Source organism: Lactuca sativa, chromosome 8 (assembly GCF_002870075.4).
Source record: "Lactuca sativa cultivar Salinas chromosome 8, Lsat_Salinas_v11, whole genome shotgun sequence".
Classification (NCBI taxonomy): Eukaryota; Viridiplantae; Streptophyta; class Magnoliopsida; order Asterales; family Asteraceae; genus Lactuca; species Lactuca sativa.
In genome coordinates this window covers 29,301,423-29,312,896 of record NC_056630.2, presented here as the reverse complement: position 1 = coordinate 29,312,896, position 11,474 = coordinate 29,301,423, and the positions used below count along the sequence as shown (strand labels likewise).

Genomic DNA, 11,474 nt, shown 5'->3' with positions numbered 1-11,474 from the left:
GCACCCTTTGTTTTGCTTGTTCCCGTAGCATGTCTTTTCTTTTACACGAGGCACAAACAACATTAACCACCAACGAAATTTGCTCAAAAAAGTCACTAACACCATCATGCTTCTTTGCTACAGCTACAACCACCAATTGAAGTTGGTGTGCAAAGCAATGTACATAAAAAGCTGTGTCATTCTCTTGTAATATCAAAGCTTTCAAACCATTGAATTCCCCTCGCATATTGCTCGCCCCATCATAACTGTCCTCTTATCTATTTAAAAAATTGAAAAATATATAAATAATATAACACAAAGCTAATTAAATTAAATTGAAGTAACAAAAAAGTAAAGAATAAATTACCTGACTAAAACTCAACTTATTACTTGTAAGTACTTCATTTAAGGTGTTTTTGAGTGTCAAAGAGGATGTATCCTTCACGTGCACAACTCCAATGAATCTTTCTTTCACAAAGCCAAGACTATCAACATATCGCAAAACAATAGCCATTTGTTCCTTTTTTGAGACATCGCTAGATTCATCAACCAATAAAGCGAATACATCTTGACCAATCTCTTGACGAATACTCAAAAGTACTTCTTGTGCAAAACATTGCACAAGTTCTTTTTGGATTTTAGGGCAAATAAGTTGATTGTTCTTAGGAGCATTTTCTAAAGTATTGTTGAAAATATCTTCACTAGTCTCTCGAATGGATTTTAACACTTCAATGTAAAGCCCTCTATTTTCCGAGTTAACCGACTCGTCATTACCACGAAACGGTAAATCGGTCTTCAATAAAAGTCTAACAACAATAATAGAAACACGTAATGGTACTTTATATTTATGGTCCTCTGCTTCGGTTTGCCTCCGCAACACTACATTAATAGCTTGTTTTTCTCTCAATAAAAAGTCACACTTTTCTCTTGCATCTCTCCCTCCTTTTTGTCCCATGAGGTCTCCACATACATAACAATATAAACAATATGCTTTTTTATTTTTCACACTATATTCTAACCAATCAAAATCGTTAAACCATGAAGGAACGAAGCTTCTTAATCTATCACCTATTTTCTTTTTTGGAAACTTATGTAGCCTTATTTGACAAGGTCCTTGAAGCAAATATGCCCTTCTTACATCATCTCTTATATTTGAGGCATAACTTGTAATCATTGGCCTATCCGCCGGGTCCTTTGGAAGATCTTTCAAATCAACACCATCATTAGTTTCATTAGAGCATGGTGTTTGTGGAATTGCATTAGAGACCGAAGGAATTGATTGGTTGGTGATTGGTGTTTGGGAAGATCCTTCACCACTTTCATTAATATTAGGTCTTGGTCTTTTGGTAAGAAAACCACCAAGGGTAACGTACAATTCAACATTAAGCTAAATAACTAATAATTTCACCAAATCATCCAATAGCTTCAATCAAAAGTCAAAAGATAGGAATTACACCAAATCAAAATTGAATTTCAATAAAGACAATATGACATAGCAATTTTATTTCACCAAATCAATCAATAAGTTAATAACATCAATGAAAATATAGCAATTTCACCAATTCAAGATAAAAACATAGCAATTTCAACCTAAATAAATTGGTAAAATGTCACCAAATCAATCAATAAGGCAATAACATCAATGAAAATATAACAATTTCACTAATTCAAGATAAAAACATAGCAATTTCAACCTAAACAAATTGGTAAAATTTCACCAAATCAATCAATAAAGCAATAACATCAATGGAAACATAGCAATTTCACCAATTCAAGATAAAAACATAGCAATTTCAACCTAAACAAATTGGTAAAATTTTAATTTTCAAACACTTGTTTCATTCTTAGCTAGGGCTTGGTCAATTGGAGTCGAATTGAACAACTGGGAATCGATTTTTGCTACTCAATCAACAAGATACTCAAGAAATTAGAAGGAATTAGCAATGGAAGTATCAAGCACCAAGCAAGTCTTCGTGAATCGTGAGGGTGAGGGCTGAGGCGTCACAGTCGAGCTCTCCAAGTCGACTTCACTGTGTCGATGATTTCTTTTTTCTTTTTTTTTTTGCTTTCTGTTTTGCTACTCATCTTGGCCGCAAGTTTTTTTTACCCTTCTCCCAATTGGATCAAAAGATCCAATTATCCAAATGAGCTTTGGGTTACACTAGTTTTTTTTTTTTTTTTTTGGGCTAAAATTAATAGGCTTTTTGGACTACTAATTGATAAGTCTAAGTTATAAATATATTTTTGGGCTTAGTTGATCCAATTGGGTGGCAAAAAATTTTTTTGTAGTTGCCAATTTTTTTTACGTAGTTGCCGATATATAAAAAAAAAATTGAAAAAATTTACACTAAATATACGAAAATTAGGTGTTGCCGGTGCCACACCGGGCACCACTACAAAACCGTCCCTGTTCATAGATGATTATAATTCCGTATTAGTTACCTTTGATCATTAGTTATAAGTACATCTATAATTCATTGAATTCTATAAAGTTTAAGAAATTGTCACATCATGTTCTACATTACATACAAATCTATTAATGTTTTCATACATTTCCATAAAATTCAATAGAAAACTTCAAAAACTAATTTACTATTATTTATTTCAAAATTAGAAATTTTCATTTTTCTTAGGAGAAGTTCAATGACCACTCAATTTCAAATTCATTGCATACCCTTATAAATACTCTAATACACCGATTAATTTGGTTATATTAACATACGAACGATATTGCAAGATTGCAACAACAGTCTGGTTATTTAATTTGATCATTATCTTTATAAATATATTTGTAACATTGATTTTAAACGAGCTTACTTGTGTTGAACATAGACCGAAGCTTGAGGTCATTAGTTGGGTGGGAGCCTACTGTTGAGTCAAGGCAGGAGAGGACTTAAGAATAGGTACAGAATTAATAGCCCACCAATGGAGACCCCTTGATTCCAAGAATGTACATCAAAGGCTCAAAGCATAAAAATATAATTCATGGTAGTCTCCGGTTTAATTATTTACCAAGAATATTAAAGTAAATAAATTTTTGTTGGGTCCCAATTAATAACATTAGATAACATAAGGGTTAAATTATTTCTTAAAGAGTAACATGTAACCTCTACAGTTCTTAAAAACGAATGGTTGTGTGTATATTATTAATAAAATGAATAAAATTGAAAAACACTGAAAGTCATAAAGGTGGAAAATTTATGACTCAAGTCGATGTTTTGAGTCTAGATCTAAGCTCTAGACAAAAGGTCTTAAGTGAAAAAGTACTTAATGGAGAAATAAGATCAAGTCACATACGTTGGGCGTACAAGGAGTATGTTGGGCGTACGCAGCTATCATGAACTTTGACTTTGTTGACTTTCGTTTACCATTGAATTTTGACCAAGTTTGAATTTAGGTAAAGCTTGAGGGTCTTGGTTGGTTAATTAAGGTTTTATTTGGTTTTGGTGATTAGCGGATTCGGTGGAGCACACAATGCAGAAAGGGAAACACGTTTCTGTTTTTTGGGTTTCTTCATTTCAGGCGAGTTTTGCCTCATTGTACTCATGGTTCGAAGACACCAATGCCTTCCCACTAGTTCTGGTAATCATTTAGTAGAGGTATGTCATAGAGACTGCATATAGTCATGTAGGATAGACCGAAGACTCTTGATCTAGGATTTCTTTAATGTTCCTTGTTTGGTTGTGGCTCTAGAGCAGGATCAGCTGTCCGGGTGTCTATCTCACCTCTGAGTATATACGGGTATGTATTCCTTGGATTGTTGGTATTTAGTATGTTGGTATGTTGTAGTGATCTGTTAGATATGTATCATGGTATATAGGATGTTGCTATGATGTAGTGATATGTTACTTCTGTATCCTAATATATTGTAACACTGAAAATTTCAAAATAATTTTTCATTTAAAAATAATCGTTTAATTCTTAAAAACACTTTGCTTAAAATCTCATTCATAATAGAATTACAAAACATAATTCCATTTTCACTTGCATAGTAAACCAGGATCCTCAAAACATGACTCTTTCTCTGGTGTGTACAATCGAGCCGGTGCCGTCCCGTGATCCTGAGAGAAACCTGAAACACATAACACAAAACACTGTAAGCACGAAGCTTAGTGAGTTCCCCAAAATACCACACATAACACATATTAGCCACTCGAGGCTATAACTCTGTGGGTCCGTGGACCCTACTCTATGAACCCTCTGGTTCTAACTCTGTGAACCTTCCAGTTCTAACTCTGTAAACATGCACAGCATAAATCACATAGAAATAATGCAGTACAACACATATCATACAAATACTCTGTCACATAACTCTGGTTACCTACTAAAGGTAAAGTATAGTGAGAAGACTCACCTCGCGTATCTCGATAACTCGCAAATCCCGGAAATCACTCACGCTCGATCCTCCGAGCTATAATCCTCCTATAACACAATATATCTCTAATTAACACTTTCACAACTAAGGTTGACTACCCCTATCAAGTCAACACTGGTCAACTCTGGTCAACGGTCAACGGTCAACTTTGACCGGACTCGGCGAGTGCACTAGAGCGACTCGGCGAGTCTATACGTGTTCACTGACTCCCTAGGATCCTCTCTTGACATGTCGAGTACTCCCCTGACTCGACGAGTTCCACCTGGCATGAATCGTAGGGCCACCATGACTCAACTCGCCGAGTCTCAAGAACAACTCGGCGAGTTCCAACTTGACTCAATCCACCTGTCAACCCTCTCTGACTCTCCCTGACTCACTGAGTCAACCCTTAACTCGGTAAGACCACTCGCTGAGTGGTTATGGACAATCTTCATGCTACTCGCCGAGTCTGTTCTTTGGACTCGGCGAGTCTAAGCCATGCATGAACTCAAACTCACTCCTGAGGTCAGATCCGTTCCAGTAACTCATAGATCCAGTCCTTCCAAGCACATTTATCACGTAAAGTTACAATCTTGGTGCTCATGCAAAGGTCCAAAGGCCTTATTTGATGATATGGTCTCTAGAATGCTATTCTAAGCTCATGGCCTCCATTAACACTCATAAAGCTTGAGGGAAAAGAGTCTCTGGACCTCTTTGGGTCCAGATCTAAAGCATCAACACAAAAAGAGGCCAATTACTCCATGAATCATTCCACAAAGAAGCCCTAACTCTAAGATTTACACCAAGGGCTGAGAAAGGAACGAATGGTTACCTCAAATGAAGTCTCTGGACTCAGGAATCACTGGATTAGCACCTTCTTTGGTCTCCTCTTGCCTTGATCCTCTTCTATATGCAAAATCACCCACAAATAATCAAGGATCTTCCTCTTTTCTCTCACAAAACGCTCAAGGACTCTTTTAGGGTTCTCTCTGGGGTTGGTGGCCGCAAATGATGGCCATAAGCCCTTTTAAATAGGTCTCATACCCTGAAATTTAGTGTTTCATTAAACAACATGGACTCCCCGAGTCCACCTTTTGGACTCGCCGAGTCCGGACGTGAACCCTTTCCCAAACCGAGATCATACTCGGCGAGTTTGAGCTCCAACTCGCCGAGTCTCCTCACAAAACTCCAAAATTAAGAAGAATAAATAATACATGGGAATCCGGGCTGTTACATATATAGGATGTTGCTATGCTATAGTGAGCCATTAGATATGTATCATGGTATGCAGGATGTTGCTATGCAGTAGTGATCTATAGATCTGTATGCGTACTTGTACTTCCTAGTTATCATCTAGTGGAGTGCCCTAGGGACTGTATGTAGTCATGTAGGATAGTCTGAGGACTCTTGATCAAGGCGTTCTTGCATGTTCCTTGCTTGGTTGTTGCTCTCGAGTAAGATCATCTGTTTGGGTGACTATCTCACCTCTAGTTACTTATGGTTACACATTTCATGGAGGTTAGCTGGTAGTAGGACAGTTTGTTGTGAGAGGACTAGTAGGTGGTAGTAAGCTGTATGATTGATGTTTTCCTATATTATGTTCCTGTTTGATCCTTGATTGTTTATATATCGCCATATGGTGGTAGTGGGTTGAGGTGTTCCTACTTTGTGATGTAGGCCAAGATAGTCAGTGCAGGCCAACTATAAGCCGTAGGCATAGAGGTTCGGGAAGAACGGTTGGGTTGAGGTAGTAGGACAACAAACCTTGGGTATTCCATCCCGATAGCTGATTGTGCCCGTTCCATGTTGGCATTCCAGTCTGAGGACTGATTGGGCTTGGGCATTCCAATCTGATGATTGTGGGCTCTTATGCATGCTTGTATGTTTATCGTATGGGGTATTTTTGGGGAAACTCACTAAGCATTGTTCTTACCCAATTGTTTATTGCTTCGGGTATCATCGGTCATCATCGGAAGGCGAAGGTGTGACTGTACATATTCATCAATAGCAATGAAGATTTCACGCTTTAATATTACTTTAATTTCAATAAATGTATTTGGAATAAAAAAATTTCTTCATAAGCGATTTATAATTGGGATGCTTTACTTTAATAAAATGAAAATTTTTGGTTGTGAAAATGGGACTTTACAAGTTAGTATCATAGCCTTGCTGTGAGCGAATTGGAGGAACACTTGTGTGAATGCAATCTCAAGCTACGCTCCGAGAGTTTTAAAAAAACATTTTTGAAAAAGAATTTACAATCAAAGGATTAGGTTAGGAACATAGGCTTGGTCTCTTGTCATTTTTTTTATTTGATTGTTGGCTTGGGATTGGGAACATGGACCTTGACTTAACTTTGATTTTACAGGAAGATGCGGTGTGTACAATCCGTCGAAGCCCGAACAGGAACGTGGTTCCCGAAGTACCCACACTTGTTATGTTGGCTGAGTTTTAGTTTTGATGATATACGGATTGTTAGAAAAGCATGCTAGTGGATAAGGTTCTTTTAGAAACTGTTAGATAAAAGAGCCTGAGTTTTGTATTGCCTTATGATATGGGGAATTGCTTGCTATATGTTACATGATTTTGTGATTGCTACGTGTATGTTGATTAGCCTTAGAATGGATGAATTAGACTTACTTCCTGTTCCTTGTTTGGTTGTGGACTTAGGACAGAGTCGATTATTCGACAATCTATCTGATCTCATATTGTATACAACAAGCATGCATAAAAGTAACCGGCGGTGCAGGAATGAGGATAATCCTAGGAAGAGTGTCTAGGAAGTTAGTTGTGGCTCGTAGGAGAAGTAGGTGTTAGCACACGTAGGAGTGGTCTGGTGTAGTGACTTAGGACTTTGGGATTAATTCTGAATCGATTATGGATAGGTGTGGAAGGTAGTATGGGCCCCTACTAATGAAAGCACAGGATCCGTATGAGGTTCGAGAGGAAACTCGAGGTTACTAAGGAACTAATAGGAATGTGGAATGGTGTGTTGAGTACTATGTTCTGATGTATGATCTTATGCCGACTTTTGAAGGTTTAGGATCAGAAACTGGTGGCACTAGGAGAGCAGGTATGGGTGAGGAGGATCTATGGGATCATTACCACTGAAGTGGCCGAGACATTCAGGGAGGCAATTCCGGAGTTGTTTGGGTCGGTCAAGACCGCATTGATCGAGGAGTTTGACCGGTACCATGCTTCCATCACGCAGATAGTTGTTTCGACAACTACAACATCCATCACCATGACAGGATCTTAGAGAGGCGAGGAAATGTAGTAGCGGGAGTTTAATTATGCGAAGCCTCCAGAGTTTTGCGGTGACAGGGACCTGATCATCGCTTTAAGGTGGATTTCTAGTATAAAGGGATGTTTCTTCACGTGTTCATGTCCCGAGGGCCAGAAGGCGACGTTTGCGCTGAATCTTCTTCGTTGGGGTGAGGAAGATTGGTGGGAGTTTATAAACTAGGGGTTTTTGCAGGCTGAGCGAGCCACTGTGACTTGGGAGCAGTTTCCAGACATGTTCCGACCGGAGTATATTACTCTTATAGAACGGGAACGATTAGCTCAGGAGTACCTGGATCTAAGAAAGCAGACCGAGTCAGTGATGGAGATCACCAAGATGTTCACTGAAAAGGCTTTGTTTTTTCCTGAGTTTGCTGGTTCAGAGCAGGCTCAAATGACTCGGTACTTGAGCATACTCAAGACGTATATTTGGAAGTTTTTCTCTATCCACCGATACAGTACCCTCACTAAGCTTCAGGATGTCGCGAAGATAGCATAGATTGAGATAGAGACCCAGATGAGGGAGCAGTGTCGGGCTCCGGTTCAGTCCCAGCCTACAATGGAGCAGTTTAAGTCCGTTGGCCGAAGTTTGGGATTAGATGAAGGGAGGTGCAAATCTTTTTATGTCACAAGTGTGGCGAGGTGGGTCAATTTGGTAGAGGTTGCAGATGGAGTGTGCGAGTTTGTTTCCATTACGACCAGAAGGGCCACATCAGAGCTCGTTGTCCCTTTCTTATTTTTGGTGGGGTGTTGGATCCTACACCCTTAGCTTGGCAGTTACCCGACGATCGTCCTGGGACAGCGGGAGTTTCATGGGACAAGGTTTGAGTTGTCAGTTCTTCTATTTAGTCGGTTGTTGTCGTGTTGGTATTCATTTGTATTTTCTGTTTATGTTTCGAAGTTCAGTTGTAACCTTGGATGATCAATTGAATGGAATTGACTTATTAACTCTGTTCTAATTGAATTTTATTATGAATAATCTAATTATCTTTGTCCTCTATTGTATGCGTGTTGGGATTTATGAGTGTTATGTGGGTTCAGATTCTCCTATGTATGTGGATATCATTCGTTGGGATCAAGTAGTAGGGTTTAAGTGGGTCTGGGTATCAAAGGATTGTGAAGTTGTCAGTGTAACGACCCGTTTCCGGTATGTTAATTAATTTGATTTGGGCTAAGTTTTCAAGAGGGACTCGGCGAGTTCTAGCCTGACTCGCCGAGTCAGGACGCGCATCTTGTGCACGCGGGAGCCGGCGACTCGGCGAGTCCATATCCTGGACTCGGCGAGTCCGTCCGTCTGGGTGAAACCCTAACTCCCCGGGTTTGCTCACTATTTAAACCCCATTATAGCCTCCATCTCGTCACTTTCCCCCTGAGAGCACTGTGAGAAACCCTAAACTTTCCTCTTGTGAGCTTATATGTGATCTTGTCCCATTTTGTGAAGGAGTGAAGAAGGAGAAGAAGAAGGAAGCAAGGAAACGTGTTCTAGTGCCAAGATCCAAGGTCAAGGGTGAACTTATTGAGGTATTTTCGGAGTTCCCTTCTGGTTTCATGCTTAAACTTCCATTAGAGCTCTTTTAAGGGCTATTTGATGCTTGTTCCAAGCTTCATGCTTGCTTGATTGTGTTATTGAGCCGAAATACCTTTGGATCTGAGTGTTGGGGTGTTGAAGAGTCCAGATCCACTGTCTTTTTGGAGTTACATTGCTTATTAGCCATGAATCTACCCTTTTTGTGCATATTTTAGTCTTATTTCCCTCATTCATGCGGTTGTGCACGTAAAGTTGGAAACTTTACGTGGTAAAACAGCTTAATGGACCTAGATCTATCTTTTGCATGTGTTGGATTCAAGAGAAATCAAGTAAAAATATGTTGCATGGCGGCGACTCGGCGAGTCGGAGGAACGACTCGACGAGTCAGGTCGCGAGTCCCGAGTTCTTCAGTTTCTTCAGTGTCGAGTGTACGAGGTGAGTTAGGGAGTGGACTCAGCGAGTTAAGAGTAGACTCAGTAATGGAGGGACTCGGCGAGTTTGTTCATACAACTCGGCGAGTCCAAGGCAATCTCCTTGAGGATTAAGAACAACTCGTCGAGTCTGTTCATCTGACTCGGCGAGTCGGATGAAGATCATCTGAGTTCTTGGATCAAGAGGGTACTCGTCGAGTCGATGCCACACTCGACGAGTAGCAGCATGTAGAGTTGAGAAGTGAGAGTAGGACTCGGCGAGTTGGGTGGCCCAACTCGGCGAGTCAGCCCCATCAGTAAGTTGACTTTGACCAAGGGTAAAAGAGTCGTTTTACCCCAAGTGCAGTGTTTAGTGATTGATTGAGTGTGTTATGGATTTGTAGCCGAGGAGATTCAGGAGCAGCAGCCGTTAGCTTTCCGAGCCGCACTCTCATCCGCTAGCTTACGAGGTGAGTTTCCTTCCAGTAGGAACGGGTCTAAGGCCACAATGCCGACCCGTTTAGCTAGTAGTAGTATCCGGATTTTGATCCGATGCAGTAGTTAGCATGTTTGATGCCTCCGTGGCTCAGACAGGATTTATGTGTGTTCATGCTAGTGATATGTTTATGCTATGTTCAGTCAGCTTCGGATTTCGGTCCGGTGTAGGGGACAAGGTCCCAGTCAGTTAGCTTCGGACTTCGGTCCGATGTCAGCTTCGGACTTCGGTTCGATGTAGGGGACAAGGTCCCAGTCAGCTTCGGACTTCGGTCCGATGTCAGCTTCGGACTCCGGTCCGATGGAGGGGGCAAGGCCCCAGTCAGTTAGCTTCGGACTTCGGTCCGATGTAGGGGACAAGGTCCCAGTCAGTCAGCTTCGGACTTCGGTCCGATGGAGGGGGCAAGGCCCCAGTCAGATTGCTTCGGACTTCGGTCCGATGTAGGGGACAAGGTCCCAGTCAGTCAGCTTCGGACTTCGGTTCGATGGAGGGGGCCAGGCCCCAGTATGTGCTGGATATGTTATTGTATGGTATGTGGTAGTTTGGGGGAGCTCACTAAGCTTCGTGCTTACAGTTTCAGTTTTGGTTTCAGGTACTTCCGCAAGCAAAGGGAAGAGCTCTGGATGACGGCATCGCACACACCACCGCCTCAGCTTTAGCCTGGGATTGATTTAGATGTTTGATCTGATGTAGTATGATATAGTTTTTCCGCACAGCATTTTATTATGTTTTGGAATACATTACGTATGGTTTTATTATATGATGCTCTGATTGCAGTTTTGATTATGTTAAAAACAAAAAAAAAAAAAAAAAAAAAAAAAAAAAAAAAAAAAAAAAAATTTGGGTCGTTTCAAGTTGGTATCAGAGCCCTGGTTTGAGGGATTCGGGTACACTCTCGGGTGTATCTGAACTCAAACTAAAGGGAAATAAAAGATTTTCAATAAAATGTTTTTACAAAGAATTTTGAAAACACTTAGAAGGAAAAGAATTGTTCTAAGAAAAAGGTGTGTGCATGCAGTCAACCGAGCTCAAGTAAGTACTCCCAAATTACCCATACAAGTATTTGTTCAATTTCAGTTTAGTAGAACAGCATGCTAGAATAGGACTAAGGGTGTAGGAGAACGCCTTATGTGCCTGCTTATGTGTTACAGCTCTATGAATATTGCATGCTAGAATTGAGTAGACAGCAGTAGGATAGCCTGTTTAGGTTATGCCTGATAGTATGAGCTTAGCATCCTATGCTAGTGCAGTTTCTTGTTCTAAGAATAGCTTGCGTGAGTTTGTTTCCCTTGTCCGAATGCTGCTTGCTTAGTGCTTAGTGGGATTCCGAGTAATGGGAGTTAGCCATTAGGTGAACACGTCACACCACATGTAATCAGGTTTGAATAATCTTAGAGTGCTGGAACTGGCCCTACTGCGCAGCTC

The 11,474-nt window shown here is 40.4% G+C and overlaps 1 protein-coding gene across 1 annotated transcript; it reads right to left on the bottom strand.

The window, feature by feature from the left end:
* Positions 1-239: 239 nt before the first annotated feature.
* On the bottom strand, positions 240-934 carry LOC111911157 (uncharacterized). The gene is made up of 2 exons (XM_023906949.2): positions 347-934; positions 240-257 (listed from the first exon to the last, which is right to left on the bottom strand). Exons 1-2 carry the CDS (start codon positions 932-934, stop codon positions 240-242), a joined length of 606 nt encoding a protein of 201 aa, XP_023762717.2.
* Positions 935-11,474: the final 10,540 nt, after the last annotated feature.

Bases quoted from the DNA above. Each gene is read 5' to 3' on its own strand.
- LOC111911157 (XM_023906949.2), bottom strand. From the start codon at position 934: ATGGGACAAAAAGGAGGGAGAGATGCAAGAGAAAAGTGTGACTTTTTA.